Raw genomic sequence first — 15,612 nt, 5'->3', positions numbered from 1 at the left:
TTGATAAGTATGCAAATGAGAACCGCGCCATCTGAAGAGGGAATTAGCAGTACTGGAGACAACCGACAGAGATGTGAGGGGGTACTGAGAAGGAAGGAAGGAAGGAAGGAAGGAAAGAAGGAAGGAAGGAAGGAAGGAAGGAAGGAAGGAAGGAAGGAGGGAAGGAAGGAAGGAAGGAAGGAAGGAAGGAAGGAAGGAAGGAAGGAAGGAAGGAAGGAAGGAAGGAAGGAAATCTAAAACAGCAATAATAGAAAGCTGAGGATTTGAGGACACAGAAGGCAAAAAGTCAGACCAAACACAGAAAGAGTCTCAGGGGGTGTAATCAGCTGATCATTGTGTTTGTTTTATATGTGCGCTGTGGGCCACCATGATATATATTAGTTGAAAAACCAACGAGGGACAATGCAAAGAAAAAACTTCACTCTTAAATTCTGCTGCTCCTGCTTGGATCGATACACCAGCAAGCCCTGCAGTGATCTGCAGAATGGCCGCAGGGGCTCAGGGCAGTGGGCATGCAAGCAGAGGTGGGTGGCATTGAGCGGCGACCCACAGCGGACAAGTACAAGTAATTATAGCTCAGACTGATCTCTCTCCTGTTGTGTGCCTAATACAGATGAGGAAAAGCAGGTGTTACCAATATTGAAACAAAGGAGAATGAGACAGAGGGTATTTTGGAATGTGTGTGTGTGCGTGTGTGTGTGCGTGTGTGTGCACGTGTGTGTGTGTGTGTGTGTTGAGGGGACGCCTTGTGCTAACAGCCAGACTAGGGATTCACTGACACGTTTATCACGTTCCACAATTATGTTGAATAATTAAAATGTTTCATTAACTTGATTATTTCCTGTTCGACCGCGTTTCAGCCCTGACACCAGCAATTAAACCTCGGCTGAGATCTACATGACTCCTTCGCCCAGTCGTTTTTTTGCGGCTGAGGACAACTGTGTGTCTTTTGTGTGGAAGCACAAATCTGACAGGGGAAAATGAGGGCTTTGGCTCTTATCCTCCACACTTAGCTGCTCTCACATAGTACACACCAGGACTGACAAAGAAGTCTATAGGATAAGGACCACTGCAAACTGTACTATAAATAATACTCTACTACTAAAACCACATAATAAACTTATTGTTATTAATACTTTTTCAAGGAACGATTTTTAATACATCTCTTACATTGAATTTCATTTAATCACAAGTGGTCTTGAAGCTGTGTGGTTTCCCTTCCATGTTTGCCGTGAAGCGAGTCAAAATATTGTTTCAAAGCAGACGTTTGTGATAGATCCTTTGCTTTGTAAGGATGTGATAGAAGAGAGTTGTAGTCGCTCAAACAGCCAACATCTAACAACATGAAAAATATCTTTGCAAATCTTGGTCTCAGTACCAAATCAGGGGAATTCTTCTCCGTGCATTAACACTATAATTAGCAAAAGCTGTCCTAGTTACATAAGATGGTTCTTTTTGTCTTCTGAAATTGGATTAGCAAAGGAGAAACCATTTCTTTTCAAAGAGGGGTGTGTGTGTGTTGGGTGACAGCGGTCGTGTGGAATTATCTTCCTAGTGCATCTAATAGAGGCTGGTACAAATGTCCTTCGCGTTTGAGCTCATGCACAGTCCTTATATCCCCCAATAAACGTGATTAGCATGGCAAACTGTAAATATGCAAATGAGGGGAATATGTGTTCTGTGATATCAGTAGAGCACCTCCCCGCCCACCCTCCATCTCTGTGCACCCTGAGTGTGAAAGCCATCATGGGGTTTATTCAGATGGGGTCTCTGTTGAAAGGATCTTATTTTTTTTCTTTCATAAAAGAGATTCAACCATGTAATTGGAAGTCTGAATGGAAGAGATGCTTTCACATCCAGTCTTTGCTGCCTTTTGTCATCTGCCACCATCCACGGACAGTCTTATAAACAACCTCACATTCCGCTGTTCTTCTTTGAGCAACTTGCTGCCGACAGTGTATTGTCCACTTGGCCTTCAAAGCATTTATCATGAGTACTTGGTAGGATAGCGGAAAAAAATAACACACCATGAATCTAAGGTAACATTATCTCAGGGCTATTTGAACATTTTTACAGATTTGATAAAATAACACATGCCCACATCTAATTCTTTAACAGCATCATACATAATAATGGCCCTATTGTTTGCAATTCAAACTGCCCAGTCGGCATGATTGGCAAAAGCCATTTTTCTCGTTGGCTCATGGGGCAGTATTGATTCCGCCCTATCAGTGAAACGTATTGAATCACAAATGATACAATTGACAATTTAGAGCGTTAGCTTGTCAGAGAAATGATAAAAAGTAAATCTGAGCATGATTGGACAGGAAACCCTACTGTAGTATGTCCTGCCTTCTTTTGCTCTGGTTGGTTCCCCATTTTTTTCCCATACAATTGAACCTGTGGCCAAAGAAACTGCTGTATTTGTAGTATTTATGCTAGTCTCTGTTATAATACTGTATATTTATACTTATGTTATCTCTTTTGGCTTTGAAAATCAACTACAGTGGTACCTTGACTTACGCGTTTAATTCGTTCCATGAACAATCCTTTAACTAAATTTACTCGTATATCAAAAATCACTCACACTGTAGGATTTGTGTGTTGTGGATCTATAGGGAGACACGCAGGGGTTGCTTTGAGACCACTGACTAGAAGAGTGTATTGCATGGCTTGTGCAGTTAGGACTTCAAAGGAGCTACACATTGCCTGACAGAAGAAGAAGAATCGCCTGTATTGTTATGAACATTCATCGATGCACATAAAATTTCTTCTCTGCATTTTACCCATCAGAGTGAACACACACACTTGTTAGTGGAACACACTGGAGCAGGGTGAAGCGCCTGGGGGAAGCTGTTTTATTTATTTATTTGTTTTTTTAAATGGACACTGTAGTCCCAGTCAGGACAGTGTGCTGCTTTCTAATAACAAGCCATTAGTAACCAGTGAAGTGAAGGACACCCGTATCACAAAAAGAGGGCCTTCAGAAGAAAGACAAGGAACAGATGAGGTGTTTCCAGAAAACGTTTAAACTCTGTCTGAGGAGGTGTATTGGCTGAGAAGAAGTTGAGCCAGGAGAAGACGTGAGAGGTCTGGGATTGTTTGACAACCATTACAGGCTGCAGGAAGACACATCGCACGTTTACGGATGCTAACAATGAAATGGCCAACGACCTCAACAGTTTCTTCTACTCCCCGCCTCCCGACTGACCTCTATCCCATCTGCCGCCCCCCCCCCCCCCCCCCCCATTACTGCTTATCACATCAGGAGAGAGGTGGCCCTGACAGTGTCCCCGGCTACTGAAGGTCTGTGCTACTGAGCTGGGGAAACTAGTCTCCAGGATGTGAATACAGGAGCCTCATCAAGGACTGAGTGGGATGGTGTAACACAAATCAGCTAAAGCTCAACACCACTAAGACCAAGGAGATGGTTCTTGACTTCCGGAAATCGCGTCCCCCTCTGTAGCCAGTGAACATCGAGAGAGTGGATATTGAGGTTGTGGAGTCCTATAAGTACTTCAGGCTGGAGGTGGACTAAACTGGACTTTTTTTGTGAATGCTACCTGGAGAGTAGGATGTACTTCCTGGGAAGACTGGCATCCTTCAACATCTGCGATAAACTTATGCAAAGGCACCACCATTCAGTCGTTGCCAGTGTCCTGTTCTATACTGTCGTGTGTTGTGCGGTTTGTACCAGGACTAGACTGTTTCCTTTGCAAAATGATCTTCATATGTGTTGTAATTTCTCTCATAATGACATCAGAGTCTACAACATCAACTTTCTTTCATGTTGACATTTTTGGGAGTGTGCATTTGTCATCTTATATAAACTTTATACTGTATTTGGCTTTAATAATGTACAACCCCAATTCCAATGAAGTTGGGACGTTGAGTTAAACATAAATAAAAACAGAATACAATGATTTGCAAATCATGTTCAACCTATATTTAATTGAATACACTACAAAGACAAGATATTTAATGTTCAAACTGATAAACTTTATTGTTTTTAGCAAATAATCATTAACTTAGAATTTTATGGCTGCAACACGTTCCAAAATAGCTGGGACAGGTGACAAAAAAGACTGAGAAAGTTGAGGAACAGGTGAACAGGCTAATTGGGAACAGGTGGGTGCCATGATTGGGTATAAAAAGAGCTTCCCTGAATTGCTCAGTCATTCACAAGCAAAGATGAGGCGAGGTTGACCTCTTTGTGAACAAGTATGTGAGAAAATAGTCAAACAGTTTAAGGACAATGTTCTTCAATGCACAATTGCAAGGAATTTAGGGATTTCATCATCTACGGTCCATAATATCATCAAAAGGTTCAGAGAATCTGGAGAAATCACTGCATGTAAGCGGCAAGGCCGAAAACCAACATTGAATGCCTGTGACCTTCGATCCCTCAGGCGGCACGACATCAAAAACCGACATCAATGTGTTAAGGATATCACCACATGGGCTCAAGAACACTTCAAAAAACCAATGGCAGTAAATACAGTTCGGTGCTACATCCGTAAGTGCAACTTGAAATTCTACTATGCAAAGCAAAAGCCATTTATCAACAACACCCACAAACGTCGCCAGCCTCTCTGGGCCCGAGCTCATCTAGGATGGACAGATGCAAAGTGGAAAAGTGTTCTGTGGTCCGACAAGTCCACATTTCAAATTGTTTTTGAAAATTGTGGACGTTGTGTTCTCCGGGCCAAAGAGGAAAAGAACCATCCGGACTGTTATGGACGCAAAGTTCAAAAGCCAGCATCTGTGATGGTATGGGGCTGTGTTAGTGCCAATGGCATGGGTAACTTACACATCTGTGAAGGCACCATTGCTGAAAGGTACATACAGGTTTTGGAGAAACATATGCTGCCATCCAAGCAACATCTTTTTCATGGACGCCCCTGCTTATTTCAGCAAGACAATGCCAAACCACATTCTGCACGTGTTACAATAGCGTGGCATCGTAGTAAAAGAGTGCGGGTACTAGACTGGCCTGCCTGCAGTCCAGACCTGTCTCCCATTGAAAATATGTGGCGCATTATGAAAAGTAAAATACGACAACGGAGACCCCAGACCCCCAGCAGTACATCAAGCAAGAATGGGAAAGAACTCCACCTTCAAAGCTTCAACAATTAGTGTCCTCAGTTCCCAAACAGTTTATTGAATGTTGTTAAAAGAAAAGGTGATGTAACACAGTGGTAAACATGACCCTGTCCCAGCTTTTTTGGAACGTGTTGCAGCCATAAAATTCTAAGTTTATGATTATTTGCTAAAAACAATAAAGTTTATCAGTTTGAACATTATATATCTTGTCTTTGTAGTGTATTCAATTAAATATGGCTCGAACATGATTTGCAAATCATTGTATTCTGTTTTTATTTATGTTTAACACAACGTCCCAACTTCATTGGAATTGGGGTTGTACATTATTAGTATATTTTTTATGTAGAGGGACAACAACTTTCTCTGATCCATTTAAAGATGGTACAGTCTAAAATTTCCCAATTTTTCCAGCAACTATCAGTGATTTTACAATCATTTAAAGAAAGGCGCAGGGCGTTATGTGTTTGTGAGAAGAAAAACAATGCAGTCAATTTGAACTCACTCGATCATCTGTCTTAGTCGTATGTAGTCTCAGTTCTGTTTGTGTATGCAAAATATGAACACAGTCTCTCCAGTCCAGGTACAACAGTCTCTGTGACCCAACCCAAGATGTTCTAAAGAAAGTCAAATGTATCCATGCTAGGAGCGATCAGCTCTCTGGGGAGAGTGGGGCCATCGAGCCACATTATCGACATTATAGACGCCTCAGCGTAGAGATAGGCCTCACATCGATCCCATGATTAATTACTATCTGCAGGCGGCAGGAGAGTGAGCGAGGGGTAAGTGAGGGAGGAGCGAATGTCTTAAAATGGGGAAAGGATGGATTGTATAGGGGATGAAGCACTGGGAAGAGAAAGGAGGGAGGGTATAGCTACACTATCTATGGATATCAGCTAAAAGCAACACAGTAGTAATCTTCCAGGTGCAATATTATTTATTGATATAAATAGGCGGAAACCCTTATCTTTGCTGCAGCCTCCTAACACATAGCCAAGGACAAATGAAATTTACACATTGTTGGGGTGGATACAACTCCCAAAGACAAGTAGAGGACACCGAAACAGACTCTTTGGAGCTCTGTAGCAGATTTTTCTTTACGCTATATAATGAACACTGCAAATGATAACACAATGGAGACTTTTAGCTGAAACATTAATGAATATTAAGTCAATTGGGTTAGTCACACACACATTGCCTTTTAGTTCATAGGTTTGATATTGATGCTAGACTTTAGACCAATCTCATCGGCTTGATCGGTATCGTCCGATAATTAGCATATTATGCTGATCGGCTGATCAGCTTCAATGTCATAATTCACCGATCCGATAAATGACGTAATTGATCGGCTCCGCAAAATACAATTATTCCATGTCAAAATCGTGTACAGTATATTTGAATTAAAAAGCTAGTTTATTTTTAGCCTTGCCACGTGTCTTTGACGTCGTACTGTAAATATCTGACCGCCAATAAACTTATTTAAAAAAAAACATGTTGGGACAGACAGCACATCTGAGACAGGAAACATGTAATGTCTGGATCAAACTGCAAGACAAATTTGCTCTTTCACGATTGCACTTTGTCAAACTACTGCAATAAAATCTTGTATTCCGATACCACCACATCCCGTCTTTTACGATCACTGGGCTTGGATCGCGTCGTGTGTATCATAAGAACAAAATGGGGAAAAACGTGTGCTGGTGGTCACCGGTGGACTTTAATTCAAGGATTGCTTGAGGTATTTTCACGTACTTTTAATACGGTACGACTCGTAAGCAGGCAACAAAACGTTATGTAGCCTAGCAAGCTAGTGCTAGCACTAACGGTTGTACGTAAATATGCCAGTGTTATGTCGAATCATGCTCTAAAGTTTTGGTGTGTTTGAAGTAATTTAATTACAATAATTTAATTACAGTAAGTTAGCACCCATTATTTCTGTCATGTTGTAATGTTGGTTTGACCTGACTGATTAGAATACATGACCTGACAAGAGAATATTTTTGAAGATACTCAGTATACAGTACACAAGTATGTGCAGTAAATGAACAAGTCATTTGTAGACACATTGCTACATCTTGTGATCTTGTGATTGATTACATATGACGGAATTGTATGAGTGGGGCTGGTCAATAGAGGGCACTAGTGCGCCGCCCCACCCCACACCCACCACACAATTTGAAGACTCCAAATTGTCCACAGCTGTGAATGTGATGTGAGTGTGAATGGATGTTAGTCTACATGTGCCCTGCGTTTGGCTGGCGACCAGTTCAGAGTGGACCCTGCCTCTCGCCCAAAGACAGCTGGGATAGGCTCCAGCACACCCACAACTCTAGTGTGGATAAGTGGTAGAGGGAATGGATGGATGGATATTATAGGGTGGCACGGTGAATGACTGGTTAGCACATCTGCCTCACAGTTCTGAGGACTGGGGTTAAGAGCCCAGCCTCGCCTATGTGGAGTTTGCAAGTTCTCCCTGTGCATGCGTGGGTTCTCTGGTTTCCTCCCGTATCCCAAAAACATGCAATGGTCGGTGAGAGGAGGCCTCCCTTGAAAGCTGGATTCCCACCTCTCGCCCGAAGATAGCTAGGATAGGCGTCGGCATGCCCGCGACCCTGGTGAGGATAAGCGGTACGGAAAACGGATGGATGGATATTAGAGCAACCCTCCATCCATGGAGAAAACGTGATCAGCTACCACTGATAAATGGGAAATTAGTAAGAGCAGTAATTTGCTTTTTGGGTCTGTTGTTTGTCTTTTACGATAGTTAAGATGTATATATATATCAATGTATATTGCTTGCTGATAAAACAATTAATGATGAAAAGTGAAATAAATGCCTATGAGCGTTTCTACCTCAGCACGAACACAACATGAGGCTGCGTTTGTGTGATGTATTGATATGAGAGCAGGTGTCTAAGGGTGTGGTTGCTTTCCGTGTGTGATTGTCAGTTTGGAGTAGAGAATACTTTTTAAATTCCACTGACCTGAAAAGCTGTGTTAATGCAGGATCCACAGGTACTGAGGGGGTAAAAGAGAAATATCAGTTAGGAAAAAAGAAAAGAGCCTTTTTTGTATAAAACATAAAAAAAGAACTGCTGAATATTATATCAATGGGACTTTTGCTCTGACTAACTTGACAATGAAATGAATATTTGAACAGGTGTACTATTAACTGCTAAAAAAAAAAACTTTTTACATTTTTTCACTATTGTTGAAATCATTTATACAGTACACACAGATTAGATTATTTTAATTATGTAAACTTGGCATCTTCAACATATTGCATATTTGGAAGATTTTTTTTAATATCACTGTAAATCAAAAAAACTTCCATTTTATGACTGAGAGCATAACATCTACTGTATGTCAACTAAAATGGAAAATGTTATCAAACTGTATGTATGAGTTTACATAATTAATAATTAAAACACATAGGTATAAGGACTGCTCACCACATATCCAGCTAATATTGATACAGTGGCTCTTCAATTGCTTTTACACAAATGCAGTGTTCATTTATGATGGCTGCCATCATGCCTAACAATATAGGTTTAAGTTGTTGTTTGTCAAAATGCTAATTTTTACAATTCTCCGCTCGCATTTAGAAAAAGTGAGGAAAATAAAAATAAAATAAAAAATAAAATAAAAATAAAATAAAAATAAATTTATATAGGCATGCCATACTGTACATTTTATGAACATCAGCCTTATAGTATTGTAATATAACAGAACTGATGTATTGTAATTAATTAATGGAGATTTTATTGTTGAGGGACGTCATTCTGGACATGCAGATGGTCTCTTAGATTGTTGCCTCCTTTGACTGATAAGATGAGGAGACACATAGCTTCATCGAACAAAAATCATGATGTGCCCACCACTGCTGCCAACAAAGTGATTGATCCATTTAGTGTTAGGACAAAGGTCAGCCCTTCATTTCTTGTTCTGTCAAGGATGTTTGATAATTTATCCAGTCAAAGGACAAAAAGTATAAACCAAATTAGTCCTCTCATTAACATGGCCTCTCCTCTTATCCATAGCTTTTAACCTACAGTATGTGAGGTGACTTTGATTGAAGAGAACCAAGGGAAATCACAATAATGATTTCCCTTGGTCTGTGATATTGGAACATACCAATATCACAGATATTGGTATGTTCGAGTTTTGTTAAGTTTTTCAAAATTTATAATTGTTTTACTCAATTGTCGTAATCAATATAAATAATACAATTAGTGAGTAGGGCCGTATAGGCTACTCCTTATCGTGTTCTATAGTTGATTTTATTGTGTTGTACACAATTTCATTTGGAATAGAGATGGAGATCTGTTTTTGTAAGCTATATAAAAAAGAGGTATAGACAGGGTATGCACTGACACGGGAAACTGAAGTGTGACAGTCTGTGAGATGTGCAGTGGTGTGTACAATATATATGTGCGAGTGCGTTTGGTTGTTGAGGGAGTGAAGGTCACCCTGAATGGCTGTGTGTATCAGTGAGGATACCTTTGGAGCGTGTGCGGTGGTGCTTATCGTCCGCATCCACCTCCATCTGCAGAGAAGGCACAAACAAGCTGTTAAGCGCTGGCTGCAGACAGCATCACTAAATTATCTTTAATTTAGATACACGCACTTTCGGGCTCCCGCCACTATCGTCCACTTGTCAAACATGCCCTGTATCTGACGTTGGCAGAGAAATGGGGAGGGGCAGGGTCGGGAGGGGGGGGGGGGTGGTGTATGTGGATGTCTAACTGACTTATTGAGAGCATACGTGGGGGGGAGGAAACATTTTTTCATGATAAAACATCTATATTGTCATCCTTAATCACCGCTACCCAGCCAGTAGCAGTGCTGGCTTGAACGGCGCTCTGTGCGTCGCCCCCCAGGTCTATCAGCATGGGGGTGCCGATGGTAAATTTTCGCAGAGAACAACAGATGGTACATCTTTACTGTTGGCCGGTGGTCCAAGGTCCTCTTTTCCGATGAAAGTAAAGTGTGCCTTTCGTTCAGGAATCAATGTTTGATGTTTGAAAGTTTGGAGGAAGACAAGTGAAGAACAGGACCCAAGCTGCTTGAGGTCCAGTGTGAAATATCCACAGTCAGTCATGATTTAGGGTGCAATGTCCAGTGCAGGTGTTGGTCAACTCTACTCTCTTAAATCCAAGGTCACCGCAACAGTGTACCAGAATGTTTTAGAGGACTTCATGATTCCTTCTGCTGAGGATCTGTATGAAGATACAGATTTCATCTTCCAGCACCAAAGACCTGGTTTGATGCCCATGCCATCACAGTGCTTGACTGGCCAGCCAACTCGCCGGATTTAAACCCCATTGAGAATTGATGGGGTATTACCAAGAGGAAAATGAGGGCCACCAACCCCCCCACCTCAAAGTATTCTAATTTTTTAAATTCCTGATGTGGGTTTTATGAGCTGGAAGTCCAAATTATGTAAAAATCAACAAATATATACTTGAAATTGTTTAAATTGTGGGCCCTAAATCTAAAATCTATGAAAGATTCACATTTTGAATGGAATTGTGGAAATAAATAAACGTTTCCGTGAAATGCAAATTTTTGGGAAAGGGTCTGTACATATGTGCGTGCGTGCATATGTATGTATGTAATAGTATAAATGTACAGTATGTTAATGATAAATGTATTATGTATCCATCCATCCAATTAATGCATGTTTTTGGGATGTGGGAGGAAACCGGAGTGCCCGGAAAAAAAAACCCACAGGCACGGGGAGAACATGCAAACTCCACACAGGTGGGGCCCCGCGGGGATTGAACCCGGGTCCTCAGAACTGTGAGGATGACGCTCTAACCAGTCGCCCACCATGCCACGTATGTATTATGTATGATAGATAAAAATGTATTTATGCAAGATGGGTGGAACTGGGCGACTGGTTACCGCGTCTGCCTCACAGTTCTGAGGACCGGGGTTCAATCCTGTGTGGAGTTTACATGTTCTCCCCGTGCCTGCGTGGGTTTTCTCCGGGCACTCCGGTTTCCTCCCACATCCCAAAAACATGCATGGTAGGTTAATTTAGAACTCTAAGTTGCCCGTAGGTGTGAATGTGAGTGCGAATGGTTGTTTGTTTATGTGTGCCCTGCGATTGGCTGGCAACCAGTTCAGGGTGTACCCCGTATCCTGCCCGATGATAGCTGGGATAGGCTCCAGCACTCCCACGACCCTTGTGAGGATAAGCGGCTCAGAAAATGGATGGATGAAATAAACCTTTCCATGATATAAATTTTTTTTGGAAAGGGTCTGTATATTCCATGCAAGTCAGCATATGATCACATTCAAGCACTTGTCCAAGCATGTTAGGGTTAAGTTAGATCTACTGTATGTCACAGTATGAATGATTCTCTCCTTCCCTAGAACATGTCACTTGTTCAAGAGCCTGAAAACCTCTGAACTAAAAAAGGCTGGGATTAGACGATCTCGGGCCATGACCCTGTTTTGACATCTCTTTTTATTAAACATGATTTATTAATACTACATTTAGGCCACCGTCCGTCGAGCCCTTCAGTCTTAATGGTGTGTTTCTGTATGAATGCCCATAAATGTTTCAACAGGAAGAAAATAAAATGATGAAAGGCAGAGATACCTTGTAAATATTAACAGGTAAGCTTGGATGGAATGACCTTAAGTCTTTGTGAGGCAGGATGAGAGCATAAATATGTCTGTGGACAAATGACAGACGATGATGAGCAACTGCCGAGCTAGCAAATTATTCCATACCGAATAGCCTACATGTTTTAAAGTTATGATGTGCGACCTTGGCACCCCTCTTTGCAGGTGGGCTGCTGCTCTATGGCCTTGTCGAAGTTTGAATATTATAGAGCACAACTTTGAGCTAACGTGATAACAATGAAGTGGTCACATGCAAGTCTGCCAGTATGTTACCAGCAAATTAAAAAAAAAAAATAAAAAAAAAAGTATGACTTTTCCCAAATACACAACGTGGAGGGATAGGAATGGGATAATAAACAAATCAACATCGTGTGGATCCCAATAGTAGATACACAACTTTATACAACACGGCTGATATTACAGAAAACATTTCTGTCTTGATGGAGGTCAAAACTCTGATTAGACTTTTTGTTATGCCTGGATCAGACTACAAGACAAATTTGGTCTTTCATGATTGCACTATGTCAGACTACTACTACTACTACTACTACTACTGTCTTGCCATATCTCGGGCAGACAGTGGCAAAACTACACGACATGTATTGCGATACCACCATATCCCGTCTTTTACGATCACAGTGCTTTATCTTGTCAAATCAAACAGCGACCGGATGCACTCGTTCCCATGGCGACGCCGACAACGCGCCGCGCCAATGTATTGTGTCGGGGGAAAAAAAGATCAAAATGAGGAAAAACGTGTGGCGGTCATAACCAGTGCTCGGGAGAGGACGCTCATTCAAGGGTTCTTTGAAGTATCTTCACGTATTTTTAATACAATACGGCTTGCAAGCAGGCAACAAAACGTTATGTAGCCTAGCAAGCTAGTGCTAGCACTAACGGTGGTAAGTAAACATGCCGGCGTTCTGTCGAATCATGCTCTAAACCTTTGGTAAACATTGGTTTGTGCGCATAAATAAATGTTGACAACGGCGACCAAGTATGTTGACAATGGCAATCACGGGGGCGCGAAGTGCCGGTCACAATATGCAATCCCATTAGTTGACGTCAAGGTAGAGTTGTCATTAATATGTCAAACAAGGGTAAAAGATACAAACGATGACCAGAAATATCCATCCATCCATCCATTTTCTGAGCCGCTTCTCCTCACTAGGGTCGCGGGCGTGCTGGAGCCTATCCCAGCTATCATCGGGCAGGAGGCAGGGTACACCCTGAACTGGTTGCCAGCCAATCGCAGGGCACATACAAACAACCATTCGCACTCACATTCACACCTAATGCCAATTTAGAGTTTTCAATCAACCTACCATGCATGTTTTTGGGATGTGGGAGGAAACTGGAGTGCCCAGAGAAAACCCACGCAGGCATGGGGAGAACATGCAAACTCCACACAGGCGGGGCCGGGCATTGAACCCAGTCCTCAGAACTGTGAGTCTGACGCTCTAACCAGTTGGTCACCGTGCCGCCTGACTAGAAATAGTGCGGTAAAATTCCATATTTCAACCCAATACATGTATTTGTTTATTTATTATTATTTATTTTTTTTGCATTGAGTAGTAGTTTACTTACATAGTAGTATATAATACTTTTTAAACTCAATGTTTCACTATTCTTATTCATGCTTTTATACCATTGTGGTAACAATGCATTGCATTTTCTGCATTAGCGTTATTTTTCTATGATGATTGATTGGTAGAAATCATGCTTTGTCATACAGAGGCATACAGACTGTTGTAAACATCTACTTAAGTCACATGCAAGCCTGATTTACTAAAGGTCTGCTCATGCAAAAATGAGTGCAAACTTGATTGTTCACGCAAACAAATGTGGAAGCTAATCTACTTACGACGCGCACCCAAGACTATGTCTGCCAAACAAGCTAAATTGGCAGCTTGTTCATTTTGGGCGCTCTGGGAGGACTACATGCAAATTCATTAATTTAGTACGCACAATGTGACTGATTTTGCGTCTATAAGTACAGCATTGCAAAGGCAGGTGCAAACAGCACCACTCTTCACAAGACGAGGAGGGGTAGGCAAAATGAGAGGTGACGGGGAGAGCGGCTCTTTTCTGCTCATGTAAACATTTTTCAAATACCAGAAACAAAAATGATCGCAACATATCATTTCAACAATGCAATTTTGGAGCTTCTGAATGATCGAAGGGCTGGCTGATTTGCAACTAGACACCTATAACCAAACTCCTTTCAACCATGCATTACCTGGCATCTGGGTCATTTCAGTGCATTGTGACATTTGCTTGGTGCTGCCCTGTGCCAGAGCAGTTTTTTGGATTTGCCATCACTAGTTTTAAATGCAATGCTATGCAGAATGGGCACTCGGGATTTGCTGAATCAAACAAATCATGGCTTATATGCGGTTTCTGGCTTTGCAAAAAATGTATATATATATTTCTGTAACTCCACTAACACTTCCAATTCCATCATTTCAAACTTCATTTTGGGCTTGCGGTGCTCTCTCAAACCTTAATCCATCCATTTTCTGGGCCGCTTCTCCTCACTAGGGTCGCGGGCGTGCTGGAGCCTATCCCAGCTGTTATCGGGCAGGAGGCGGGGTACACCCTGAACTGGTTGCCAGCCAATCACAGGGCACATACAAACAAACAACCATTCACACTCACAGTCACACCTACGGACAATTTAGAGTCTCCAATTAATGCATGTTTTTGGGATGTGGGAGGAAACCGGAGTACCCGGAGAAAACCCACGCAGGCACGGATAGAACATGCAAACTCCACACAGACGGGGCAGGGGATTGAACCCCGCTCCTCAGAACTGTGAGGCTGAACTGTGAGGCAGTATACGAGGGCCAATTAGACCCGAAATAAAAAGGCAGCAATAAAAATAAATAAATTTAAAAAATCAAGGTAAAATTCAATTTAATTTGTTAACAGTTAATCTGATATTACTTATTCACCATCAACAGTTGAATACTATATTGATTTGCATTTGCTCATCTAATTCAGAATAAGGCTGCATTTAAAACTTCTACTAACTACGTGAACGATTCAGACTTGTGAATAAAATTTATTTTTAAAAAAGGGGCAAAAAGCAAAATACAAAGAAAATTTGCTTTTGATCAACAAAATTAATAACATTACCATGGATGAAACATGGTAAGAAAAACAGACTCCAAAATAGGACCGTGTGTGCTTAGAAATTTGTTAATGGAGAGGGATGAAAAGACGTGTCAAAACATCCCACACAGTAATCAGTTTCTCTTTGTTTCACCTTCAAGTTTTGAAAGAATGTGTTATACACATAGCAACCAATCCCACTCTGAGCCAAAGACATATTCACACATGCACAAGAACACACAATGATTCACACCCGCACATTGGTATTCCATCCAGTGCAGTGCTAAAGAACCACCAAACCTCCAGAAGACATTATCAAATTGCTAAGTGCATCCGAATTAGCGTGAAAGGCTGTGGAGATGTACACGTCTGAGTGGGAATTGAGTGAGAACGAGACTGAGTGAGTGAATGACCAAGGAAGATGGAGACAGAAAATCTGGTGTGGATTTTGTAACTAGTGCAGAAAAATGGCTGGGTGGGTGACGCTGAGGTGGTTTAAGCATGAAGAGCTCTCATCAGAACACCATCACAACAGCTTATTGTCAGGGCTGCTGTTTCAGCACCCTGAGTCCAGCCTGTATGTGTGTGTGTGTGTGTGTCATGAGTGCTTTGCAGGGTTGACGTGTTGGAGTCTAGCAGCTGCACCTTGTCATCCTAATTACACCTGACTGCTCTTAAGACGCTGTGGGACTCCAACTCGTCGCCAGACTATCAGCGCTCTACGTCGAGTTCGTAGCCTAGCCACCTTTTGCTTCCTGAAGA

General features: G+C 41.7%; 1 protein-coding gene across 8 annotated transcripts in view; it reads right to left on the bottom strand.

Annotated features, from left to right (window-relative positions):
• myt1lb (myelin transcription factor 1-like, b) overlaps positions 1–15,612 on the bottom strand; it is a 132,589-nt gene that overhangs the window by 76,271 nt on the left and 40,706 nt on the right. For 7 of the 8 annotated variants that reach the window (XR_009769785.1, XM_061696004.1, XM_061696003.1 and 4 more), the window contains exons 3-4: positions 9,601–9,646; positions 8,085–8,118 (exon numbers count right to left, since the gene is read on the bottom strand). The exons of the other annotated variant lie outside the window; for it this stretch is intronic. Coding sequence is in view for 6 of the 7 variants with exons in the window: in XM_061696004.1 (XP_061551988.1) it covers positions 8,085–8,118; positions 9,601–9,646 (80 nt within the window). In the remaining variant the exon portion in view is untranslated. The remainder of the gene's footprint in view (positions 1–8,084; positions 8,119–9,600; positions 9,647–15,612) is intronic. 8 annotated transcript variants of the gene reach the window in all.

Source organism: Phycodurus eques, chromosome 14 (assembly GCF_024500275.1).
Source record: "Phycodurus eques isolate BA_2022a chromosome 14, UOR_Pequ_1.1, whole genome shotgun sequence".
In the NCBI taxonomy this organism is placed as follows: Eukaryota; Metazoa; Chordata; class Actinopteri; order Syngnathiformes; family Syngnathidae; genus Phycodurus; species Phycodurus eques.
The sequence above is the reverse complement of the archived record's forward strand: the minus strand, read 5'-3'. Positions and strand labels throughout refer to the sequence as shown.